The sequence below is a fragment of the Anolis sagrei genome, chromosome 11 (assembly GCF_037176765.1).
Source record: "Anolis sagrei isolate rAnoSag1 chromosome 11, rAnoSag1.mat, whole genome shotgun sequence".
In the NCBI taxonomy this organism is placed as follows: domain Eukaryota; kingdom Metazoa; phylum Chordata; class Lepidosauria; order Squamata; family Dactyloidae; genus Anolis; species Anolis sagrei.
Window position 1 is genome coordinate 22776530 of NC_090031.1, and position 12146 is coordinate 22788675.

A 12146-nucleotide genomic window follows, 5' to 3' on the forward strand; every position below is an offset into this window, starting at 1 on the left:
GGATGGAAGGAGAAAGAGAGAGAAAGGGAAGGAGGGAGGAAAGAGGGAAGGAAGAATAAAAGGTTGTAAGGGAAGAATGGAAGGAGAAGGAGGAAAGGGAGGGAGGGAGGAAAGAGAGAAGGAAGGATGGAAGGAAGGACAAAAAGGTGTAAGGGAAGGATGGAAGAAGAAAGAGAAGGAGGGAAAGAAGGGAGGGAGGGAGGAAAAAGAGAAGGAAGGAGGGAGGAATGAGGGACGAATGGAAGGACAAAAGGGTGGAAGGGAAGGAGAAAGAGACAGTTAAGGAAAGAAGGGAAGGATAGAAGGAGGATGGAAAGAGAGATGGAAGAAAAGACCAAGGGAAGGATGGAAGGAGAAAGAGAGAGAAAGGGAAGGAGGAAAGAGGGAAGGAAGAAGAAAAGGTTGTAAGGGAAGGATGGAAGAAGAAAGAGAAGGAGGGAAAGAAGGGAGGGAGGGAGGAAAAAGAGAAGGAAGAAAGGAGGGAAGGAAGGAAGGAAGAGAAGGAAGAAAGGAGGGAAGGAAGGAAGGAAGGAGAAAAAAGAGAGGAGGGAGGAAAGAGGGAAGGACGGAATTACAAAAGGGTGGAAGGGAAGGAGAAAGAGACATTTAAGGAAAGAAGGGAAGGATGGAAGGAGGAAGGAAAGAGAGAAGGAAGGATGGATAGGATGGTGAGAGAGAGAAGGGCCCAAGAGAAGAGTCCAAGGGTCTCGGTTTTCCCATACAAGCTGTGGCCATTAAAAACCACGGAAGCCGGACCCAGAACCCACCTCATTCAGCAACGAGAAGATGCTCACGGGACTGCCCTCGATCGCGTCCAAACAACTTTGGTTGTCTTGATAGTTGATGAAGGACCATTCAAAGCCTTCCAGGGCATATTCCTCCTGGAGAAAGAACCACCAACTTACCGGAGCAGAAGTTACAAAAGACTTTATTGAAGAATAGTTAACTCTAACTCACGGAAGACATCTTGCCTCTCTCCATGCTCACAGGAGAAGAACAAACAAACATGGAGAACTCAAGGGTACCTGCTGTGCTTTCAGAAAATGGCTGACAAAATGCTGCTGGAGCTTCTCGTTGGCGTAGTTGATGCACAGCTGCTCCAGGTGGTTCTCCGGAAAGGATTCGAAGCCGTAAACGTCCAACAGACCTGGAGGAGGAGGCAGAGCATTCACAGTTGGGTCCAAGCGACATCCAAATGGGACCAAAAGGCATGGATCGGGATCCCAGGAAGAGCCGGGAAGAGATTACCTATGAAGTTGCTCCACCCAGAAGGATCTACGTAGATGTTTGCATTAATCACCGCCACCAGCCAGTCGAAGAGCCTGGAACGGAAAGAGAAAACTGAGCCAAGGAAAAGGCTGTTGGGTGAGTCAACAAAAGACCCTCCTCATAAACGTATAGCAGAGTAACTTATTAGCAGCAGCGTGACCCACCATCAGTAGCCCAAAGTGATATAAAAAGAACAAAAACACACCGACCAAGGCTATCTCTTCCATAGGAGGCACTATTACAAAAACAAGATTTCCACAATACAAATAGTCCTTTATACTTCCTTCTTTGCTTCCACGCTGGCTTCTTTCTCATGCAGATAAACAGCTTGGCTCTCACAGATTCTCCTCTCTCACTTACACAGGAGCTTCACACAGTAGCTTTACACACAGCAGGCTTCACACACTTTGGCTGTCACCAAAGTTTCTCACAGACTAAGGCCTACCTCACACTATGAGGCCTTCTCTAACAGACTATGGCCTACCTCACAATGTGAGGCCTTCTCTAAGGCCTACCTCACACTGTGAAGTATTCTCACAGACTAAGGCCTAACTCACACTGTGAGGCCTTCTCTAACAGACTAAGGCCTATCTCACACTGGGAAGTATTCTCACAGACTAAGGCCTAACTCACACTGAAGCCTTCTCTCACAAACTAAGGCCTATCACATTGTGAGGCCTTCTCTCACAGACTAAGGCCTACCTCACACTGTGAGGCCTTCCCTTACAGACTAAGGCCCACCTCACACTGTGAGGCCTTCCCTTACAGACTAAGGCCAACCTCACACTGTGAGGCCTTCCCTTACAGACTAAGGCCAACCTCACACTGTGAGGCCTACTCTCACGGACTAAGGCTTACCTCACACTGTGATACCTTATTTCACAGACTAAGGCCTATCTCACACTGTGATACCTTCTCTCACAGACTAAGGCCTACCTCATACTGTGAGGCTTTCTCTCACAGACTAATGCCCACCTCACACTGTGAGGCCTTCTCTCACAAACAAAGGCTTATCTCACACTGTGATACCTTCTCTCACACTGTGATACCTTCTTTCACAGAGTAAGGCCTATCTCACACAGTGAGGCCTTCTTTCACAGACTAAGGCTTACCTCACACTGTGATACCTTCTCACAGACTATGGCCTACCTCACACTAAGGCCTTCTCTCACAGACTAAGGCCTACCACACACTATGAGGCCTTCTCACAGACTATGGCCTACCTCACACTGAGGCCTTTTCTCACAGTCTAAGGCCTACCTCACACTGTGAGGCCTTCTCTCACAGACTAAGGCCCACCTTACACTGTGAGGCCTTCTCTCACAGACTAAGGCCTACCTCACACTGAGGCCCTCTCTCATAGACTAAGATCTACCACACACTATGAGGCCTTCTCACAGACCATGACCTACCTCACACTGTGAGGCCTTCTCTCACAGACTAAGGCCTACCTCACACTGTGAGGCCTTCTCTCACAGACTAAGGCCTACCTCACACTGTGAGACCTTTTCACAGACTCAGCTACAAGCACAACTGTGTTTATATAGAACTGCAACTTTTGCTGAATCATTGCATCCATTTCACCCTTTCAGTGCTTGACTCACATTTTTGTAATTAAAAATACCTACTTAATTTTTAATATTTCTGATAAAGTTTGCCTCGTGAAAGAATCCTAGAGGTGGAAGAGACCTCATGGACCATCCAGTCCAACCCCATTCTGCCAAGAAGCAGGAAAATTGCATTCAAAGCACCCCCGACAGATGCCCATCCAGCCTCTGTTTCAAAGTTTCCTAAGAAGGGGCCTCCACCACACTCCGGGGCAGAGAGTTCCACTGCTGAACGGCTCTCACAGTCAGTAAGTAAAGAGAAAGAATAGTAATACTGTATTGACAAGAGTCTAAAGCGCCACTGAATCTAATGCGCCAAACACCGAACGACAAATCCCAGCATTGCAGAGCTTTGATCCGAGGCAATTAAATTAGAGATGGGGTCCCTCAAAGAGGAGCTCCAGAAGTAGCTTCCTCTTGGGCTCGGAACAAAGACGACCATATGACACGAATCTAATGTGCACCCTAATTTTGGCAAAATCATTTAGCCAAACAAGGTGAGCATTAGATTCGAGTGAATGAGGCAATAAGAGGAAGCAAGGCGACTCTTCCAAAAGGAGGGTCAACACACTCACTTGGCGTAGATGGTTTTGGCCAGGCAGTCCCTCCGCATCCCGCTTTCGGCCTTGGGACAGGCCTTCTTGAACTCCTGGCGCTGCTTCCCGGCCGTGATCCTCCGGAAGATCAGCGCCTCCACCAGCCGCTCTTGGGGCACCTCCAACAGCCGGGAGGCGGTCTTCGCGAAGTCTTGTTTCAGAAGGAACCGTTGACATAAACACAGGTAAGAACTGATTGAATTTATTCTATCTGTTCCAAAATGTTCTAAGACAGAGTTTCTCAACCTTCCTAATGCCGCTGAAAGGGTCTTTGAGCGAAATTTGCAAATACTAAACAAGGAGCTTTGAATTAAATTAATAGCAAAAAAAGAAACATACCCTTCCTCTGTAGCGGGGGAGGATGTCTTTAAGAAGTGACATTTAAAAGGTACTTCCTACACAGGAGGCCTGTGGTTAGCTTCAAAGACTGTTTTTGAAGCGCAGAGGCCACGTGCACAAAAAGGCACTTCCATCAAAAGGTCAAAGAGAGGGGGCTGGAAAGAGAGTACTTTTCCATGACAAAAAATGTTCCTGTTTACTTGAGGCTATATATTTGGTGGTCAAAAGCCAAGACGGGACGGCAGTCATTTGAAGGTAACTTCTGTGCAAGTTGCCTGGCTGTCCGTCTTCTTCATGAAGAAACTAAAACAAAACCGCGACCCCTTAATACACCTACTCATGTTGTGGAGACCCCCAACCATAACATTATTTTCATTGCTACTTCATAACTGGAATTTTGCTCCTGTTATGAATCGTCATGTAAATATCTGAAATGCAGGATGTATTTTTATTAACTGGACCAAATTTGGCACAAATATCCAATACGCCCCAATTTGAATATTGGTGGGATTTTGTCATTTGGGAGTTGTAGCTGCTGGGATTTATAGTACACCCACAATCAAAGAGCATTCTGAACCCCACCAATGATGGAATTGAACCCAACTTGGCATGCAGAACTCCCATGACCAACAGAAAATACTGGAAGGGTTTGGTGGGCATTGACCTTGAGTTTGGGAGTTGTAGTGCACATACATCCAGAGAGCACTGTGGACTCAAACAATGATGGATCTGGACCAAACTTGGCACAAATACTCCATATCCCAAATTTGAACACTGGTGAAGTTTGGGGGAAATAGAACTTGACATTTGGGAGTTGTAGTTGCTGAGATTTATAGTTCACCTATAAATAGTTCACAACCAAAGAGCATTCTGAACTCCACCGATAATAGAATTGAACCTCCATCCAGGAAGCACTGTGGACTTAAACAATGATGGATCTGGACCAACCTTGGCACAAATACTCCATATGCCCAAATTTGAACACTGGTGAAGTTTGGGGGAAATAGACCTTTACATTTGGGAATTGTCGTTGTTGGGATTTATAGTTCACCTACAATCAAAGAGCATTCTGAACTCCACCAATGGTGGTATTGAACCAGTCTTGGCACACAGAACTCCCATGACCAACAGTAAATACTGGAAGTGTTTGGTGGGTATTGACCTCGAGTTTTGGAGTTGTAGTTGCTGGGATTTATAGTTCACCTACAATCAAAGAGCATTCTGAACTCCAGCAATGATGGAATTGAACCTCCATCCAGGAAGCACTGTGGACTTAAACAATGATGGATTTGGACCAAACTTGGCACAAATACTCCATATGCCCAAATTTGAACACTGGTGAAGTTTGGGGGAAATAGACCTTGACATTTGGGAGTTGTAGTTGCTGAGATCAAAGAGATCACCTACAATCAAAGAGCATTCTGAACTCCACCATTGATGGAATTGAACCAAACTTGGCATACAGAACTCCCATGGCCAACAGTAAATACTGGAAGTGTTTGGTGGTATTGAGCCTGAGTTTTGGAGTTGTAGTTGCTGGGATTTATAGTTCACCTACAATCAAAGAGCATTCTGAACACCACCAATGATGGAATTGAACCTCCATCCAGGAAGCACTGTGGATTTAAACAAAGATGGATCTGGACCAAACTTGGCACAAATACGCAATATGTCCAGAGGAGGGCGACTAAAATGATCAAGGGTCTGGAGAACAAGCCCTATCAGGAGCGGCTTAAGGAGCTGGGCATGTTTAGCCTGAAGAAGAGAAGTCTGAGAGGAGATATGATAGTCATGTATAAATATGTGAGAGGAAGCCACAGGGAGGAGGGAGCAAGCTTGTTTTCTGCTTCCTTGGAGACTAGGACGCAATGGAACAATGGCTTCAAACTACAAGAGAGGAGATTCCACCTGAACATGAGGAAGAACTTCCTGACTGTGAGAGCCGTTCAGCAGTGGAACTCTCTGCCCCGGAGTGTGGTAGAGGCTCCTTCTTTGGAAACTTTTAAACAGAGGCTGGATGACCATCTGTCAGGGGTGATTTGAATGCAATATTCCTGCTTCTTGGCAGAATGGGGTTGGACTGGATGGTCCATGAGGTCACTTCCAACTCTTTAATTCTATGATTCTATAATATGATAGGAAAACATACCTGATTGACTCATAGAATCATAGAGTTGGAAGAGACCTCATGGGCCATCCAGTTCAACCCCATTCTGCCAAGAAGCAGGAAAATTGCATTCAAAGTACCCCTGACGGATGGCCATCCAGACTCTGTTTCAAAGCCTCCAAAGAAGGAGCCTCCACCACACTCCGGCGCAGAGAGTTCCACTGCTGAACGGCTCTCTTTACAGTCAGGAAGTTCTTCTTAATGTTCTGATGGAATCTCCTTTCTTGTAGTTTGAAGCCATTGCTCCATTGTGTCGTAGTCTCCAGGGAAGCAGAAAACAAGCTTACTCCCTCCTCCCTATGACTTCCTCTCCCATATTTGTACATGGCTATTATCATGTCTCCTCTCAGCATTCTCTTCTTCAGGATAAACATGCCCAGCTCTTTAAACCGCTCCTCATAGGGCTTGTTCTCCAGACCCTTGATCATTTGAGTCACCCTCCTCTGGACACATTCCAGGTTAGAGTCAATATCTCCCTTACATCTCACATATTTATATATGGCTATCATGTCTCCTCTCAGCCTTCTCTTCTTCAGGCTAAACATGCTCAGCTCTTTAAGCCGCTCCTCATAGGGCTTGTTCTCCAGACCCTTGATCATTTGAGTCGCCCTCCTCTGGACACATTTCAGCTTGTCAACATCTCCCTTCAATTGTGGTGCCCAGAATTGGACCCAATATTCTCGGTGTCGTCTAACCAAGACAGAATAGAGCATGGGGAGCATGACTTCCCTGGATCTAGACACTAGACTCCTATTGATGCAGGCCAAAATCCCACTGGCTTTTTTTGCCGCTGCCTCACATTGTTGGCTCATGTTTAACTTGTTGTCCACGAGGACTCCAACCCAGGCATCGTCCCCCATTCTGTACATTTGCATTTCATTGATCGTTCACCTTTGGCACGCGCTTCCAGTGTGCAAGGTTGCGAATCGTCCTCCGATTCACAGAAGTCGACGTTGCCCAAGTGGAGTAAGCCTGCTAATATCTGCAATAGAGGCACAAATGTTCCAGATTAGTTCAGTGCTAGAACCCTAAAGATCCACGGAGAGGCAGGAATGGAAGCCATAGGTGCAGCCAGAGGCGGCAACCAACACAAACGTATCAGGGTTTCAATGGGAATGAAATGGTTGATGAGAGAATCAAGTTAGATAGTATTGTTGTTGTGTGCCTTCAAGTTGCTTCAGACTCAAGGCGACCCGAAGTCTAAAGTTTAGGGCGAGGGCCAGGTCAAGGGGGACCCCTGATATACAAGTAACAGATAGGCCTTCCAACTGACCTTGAAGACGTTATTCTGCGTGGAACTGTCAATGCCCAAATGTGACATGGCCTCCCGTGTCACATCGAAGTCGTCCTCTGGCAAAGAGAGACACACTTGGTTCACTCATAATAATAATAATAATCATCATCATCATAACCATAAGCATGAAAAAGTAACACAAAATGAACACGTCAAACTACTCTAGGACTTCCATATCCGGATTGACAGAGTTTTGGAGAACAATACTCCCGACCTCATGATTGTGGGAAAAAATACAGTGTGGATCGTCAATGTTGCAATCCCAGGTGACAGCAGAATTGATGAGAAGCAACTGGGAAAACTGACACGATACGAGGTTTTAAAGATCAAATTGCAAAGACCAGTCAAGGTGGTCCCAGTGGTGATCGGCACACTGGGTGCTATGAGAGCAAAGCTGTTCATCTGCATGAGAAAGAAGCCCAGTGTGGAAGCAAAGAAGGAAGAATAAAGGAATTTATTTGTGTTATGGAAACCTTGTTCTTTTAAATACTGCCTCAGTGTTAGTTGTCCTGAGTCTGAGAAAGCCCTCAGTGTGAGAAGGCCTCAGTGTGTGAGATAGGCCTGGGTATGAGAAGGCCTCATGTCCGAGGTCCATTGTGAAGGCTGAACTTTATTTGTGTCATGGAAACCTTGTTCTTGTAAATACTGCCTCAGTTAGTTGTCCTCAGTCTGAGAGAGACCTCAGTGTGAGAAGGCCTGGTGGGAGAAGCTTCGGTGAAAGAAGCCCCAGGTTGAAGGCCTCATCTATAAAGCTCCAGGGTTGAGGCTGCTGTGTGTAAAAAGCTAATGTATGAACCTCCTGTGTAAGATTAGTGTGAGAAGAGGCTCTGTGAGCAAAGCTTTTTATCTGCATGAGAAAGAAGTCTAGCATGGAAGAAGTGAAGGAAGTATAAAGAATTTTGTGTTATGGAAACCTTGTTCTTGTAAATATGCAACCATATTATTTGGCTGTAAAGAAAAGCCTCATATGGAAGAGATAACAGGCCTCAGTGTAAGTTCGCCCCCAGTCTGTGAGTCTTTAAGAGGCCTCAGTGGGAAAAAGGCCTGAGTATGAGAAAGGCCTAAGTGTGAGAAGGCCTCAGTGGGAGAAAGGCCTCAGTGTAAGAAGGCCTCAGTGTGTGAGATAGGCCTGGGTATGAGAAGGCCTCATGTCCGAAGCTCCAATCTGAAGACTGAACTTTATTTGTGTCTGTGAGTCTGTAAGAGGCCTCCGTGGGAAAAAGGCCTGAGACTGAGAAAGGCCTCAGTGTGAGAAAGCCTCAGTGTGTGAGATAGGCCTGGGTATGAGAAGGCCTCATGTCCGAAGCTCCAATCTGAAGACTGAACTTTATTTGTGTCTGTGAGTCTGTAAGAGGCCTCCGTGAGAAAAAGGCCTGAGACTGAGAGAGGCCTGAGTGTGAGAAAGCCTCAGTGGGAGAAAGGCATCAGTGTGAGAGATAGGCCTGGGTATGAGAAGGCCTCATGTCCGAAGCTCCAATGTGAAGGCTGAACTTTATTTGTGTCTGTGAGTCTGTAAGAGTACTCCGTGGGGAAAAGGCCTGAGTCTGAGAAAGGCCTCAGTGTGAGAAGGCCTCAGTGGGAGAAAGGCCTCAGTGTGTGAGATAGGCCTGGGTATGAGAAGGCTTCATGTCCGAAGCTCCAATGTGAAGGCTGAACTTTATTTGTGTCTGTGAGTCTGTAAGAGGCCTCAGTGGGAAAAAGGCCTGAGTCTGAGAAAGGCCTCAGTGTGAGAAGGCCTGGGTATGAGAAGGCCTCATGTCCGAAGCTCTAGTGTGAAGGCTGAACTTTATTTGTGTCTGTGAGTCTGTAAGAGGCCTCAGTGGGAAAAAGGCCTGAGTCTGAGAAAGCCCTCAGTGTGAGAAGGGCTTAGTGGGAGAAAAGCCTCAGTGTGTGAGATAGGCCTGATATGAGAAGGCCTCATGTGTGAAGCTCCAGTGTGAAGGCTGAACTTTATTTGTGTTATGGAAACCTTCTTCTTGTAAATACTGCAACCATATTATTTTACTACAAAGAAAAGCCTGCTTTGGAAGAGATAACATTCAGTCTGTGTGTTTTTGTTCATTTTATCACTTTGAGTTAATGGTACTGTGTCATGCTGCTGCTAATAAGTTACTCAGCTGTGCATTTATGGGGAGGGTCCTTTGTTCATAAGCCCACTTGCCCAACAGTTTAATACACTTTCCCCATGTTTTATGATAGAAGCAATTAGGAAATGACATTTAGAACAAAGGAACAAAAATTGTGTCACATACTGTAATTGACCAAGACATGGCCAAAGTCTGGTAAGGTTGAAAGTCATACCTTCGAGAGCTTTTTCAGAATTCGGTAGCCAGGAGAACATGGCGCCATGAGGAAGGCTCCACTCAAGTCGCTCCACTTCGGTGGCCCCTTTGGCAACCTGGACAACGAAGGAAAAGGGAACGGTGCTTGAATGGAATGAAAAATCAACGGGCCGTTGCTCCAAACCATGGGAAAAATCCACAGCAAAACTCCTCCCTCTCTTTCAGCCTGGTTTTCGAGAGACTGAATAACACTAAAAAAACCCAAATTGGGATGGATTCAAGGAGTTTACTGCTAATAAAAACTTTGCACTAAGGATAGAAATATCTAACATTTGAAAATGCAACAATCAGAAGAAGCCGAGCTGGCAAAATTGATGGAAAGTATGACAATAGACTAAAAGGAAACAACCTTAGAAGACATTTGGGAAGTACCACGCGTGGTATTTTTTTTCTTTCCTTCATCCGCCTTTCTTTTCTTTCCTTTTACTTTCCTACTTTTCTAAAAACGTTTATGGTTTCCCCCATTTTCGCTCTATCTATCTATCTATCTATCTATCTATCTATCTATCTATCTATCTATCTATCTAATGCTCTGTGCGTAATGAGTACCTTAAAAACAAAAGAACCAATGAACGAAATGACACCAAATTTGGCAACAAAACGTCTCACAACACAAGGAGTGACCATTTTGTCATTTAGAAGTTGTAGTTGCTGGGATTTATAGTTCACCTACAATCAAAGAGCATTCTGAGCTCCATCAATGATGGAATTGAACCAAACTTGGCACACAGAACTCCCATAACCAACAGAAAATACTGGAAGGGTTTGGTAGGCATTGACCTCGAGTTTGGGAGTTGTAGTTCACCTACATCCAGAGAGCACTGTGGACTCGAACAATGATGGAGCTGGACCAAACTTGGCACAAGCACTTAATCCGCCCAAATATGAACACAGATGGAGTTTGGGGGAAATAGACCTTGACATTTGGGAGTTGTAGTCACTGGGATTCACAGTTCACCTACAATAAAAGAGCATTCTGAACCCCACGAACAACAGAATTGGGGCAAACTTCCCACAGTGAACTCCCATGACCAACATAAAATACTTAAGGCCATCCAATCCAACTCCCTTCATCAGGGCAAAAAAATGTAATCAAAGTCCCCCTGACAAAGAGCTATCCAGCCATAGATTAGATAGATAGATAGATAGATAGATAGATAGATAGATAGATAGATAGGGAGTTGTAGCTGCTGAGATTTATAGTTCACCTATAATCAAATAGAATGATAGAATTGAACCAACTGGGGAAAACAAGACTCCCATGACCAACAGAAAACACTAGAAGGGTTTGGTGAGCACTGACCTTGAGTTTGGGAGTTGTAGTTACTTCATTCAGAGACTACCATGGACTCAAACAATGATGGATCTGGACCAAACTTGGCACAAATATTCCATACGCCCAAATATGAACACAGATGGAGTTTGGGGGAAATAGACCTTGACATTTGGGAGTTGTAGTTACTGGGATTTATAGTTCACCTACAATCAAAGAGTGTTCTGAACCCCACCAACGACAGAATTGGGCCAAACTTCCCACACAGAACCCCCATGACCAACAGAAAATACTCAAAGCCATCCAGTCCATCTCCTTTCACCAGGGCAAGAAAACGTAATCAAAGCCCTCCTGACAAAGAGCCATCCAGCCATAGATATAGATAGATATGATTCACACACACACTGATATAGTATCATAGATTTGAAAGGGACCACTGAAGGACAATTATATGTTACATGTTCCAGAGTAGGCAAACCAGACACTCTCCACATCAACACTGACAAAGGAACAACAAGAAATAGTGTTTAACCACAAGCATCAAGAAATTACATCTATTAGAAACCAACACTTTCTCATTACTTTATTTTCCAGATCAACAGACTGGGCCACAGCAACGCGTGGCAGGGGACAGCTAGTATATTATAAAAGCACCATAAAAACAACAATAAAAAAAGAGAGAAGGAGACAGAGAACCACACCTGTGATAGGTTTCTATAAAGGTTGATCTACTGTCCAAAAATATGTCCATTTGTAAGTTGCGCTTGGCCATGATTCATCCAAACATTGCACATATAGTCAAGCCTTCTGTCCAGACCAGACCTCTTGGGGAGCAATGGCTAAGTGGGATCGTAAAGAGTGATGTGGTGCATTGTCGAAACAGCACGCACTAACCTGGTAGAAAATATGGAAATTCCTCTCCTGTGGGGCTTGATAGGCCACTCTCGTCTTCTCCAGCAGGAAGGTCTGAATGGACGCACCGGTGAGAAGCTGTGATCTGGAGAACACAAGAAATGGAATAATGCAACTTAGAAGTATACAACTAAAGGTACCCCTGAAAGACCCCTACAGAAAGGAAGAGCATTCCCCTCCAAGTCCATGCCAAAGTTGAAGCCTCATCAACACAACGTGCCGCTGGTGGGCACCTGGGCTTTTGGGTTTGGAAACTGGCACCTGTTCAATTGCAGCTGGATGTATTTCCCAAAACGGCTGCTGTTGCTGTTCCTCAGGGTGCAGGCGTTCCCTGGAAAGGAAAGCCA

General features: G+C 45.3%; 1 protein-coding gene across 1 annotated transcript in view; it reads right to left on the reverse strand.

Annotated features, from left to right (window-relative positions):
- The window catches only part of MYO19 (myosin XIX), a 53206-nt gene that overhangs the window by 26147 nt on the left and 14913 nt on the right, over positions 1 to 12146 (reverse strand). The window contains exons 7-15 of the mRNA XM_060757034.2: positions 12061 to 12130; positions 11782 to 11884; positions 9574 to 9670; positions 7252 to 7328; positions 6870 to 6960; positions 3452 to 3623; positions 1249 to 1322; positions 1026 to 1147; positions 768 to 881 (exon numbers count right to left, since the gene is read on the reverse strand). Coding sequence (XP_060613017.2) covers positions 768 to 881; positions 1026 to 1147; positions 1249 to 1322; positions 3452 to 3623; positions 6870 to 6960; positions 7252 to 7328; positions 9574 to 9670; positions 11782 to 11884; positions 12061 to 12130 — 920 coding nt within the window. The remainder of the gene's footprint in view (positions 1 to 767; positions 882 to 1025; positions 1148 to 1248; positions 1323 to 3451; positions 3624 to 6869; positions 6961 to 7251; positions 7329 to 9573; positions 9671 to 11781; positions 11885 to 12060; positions 12131 to 12146) is intronic.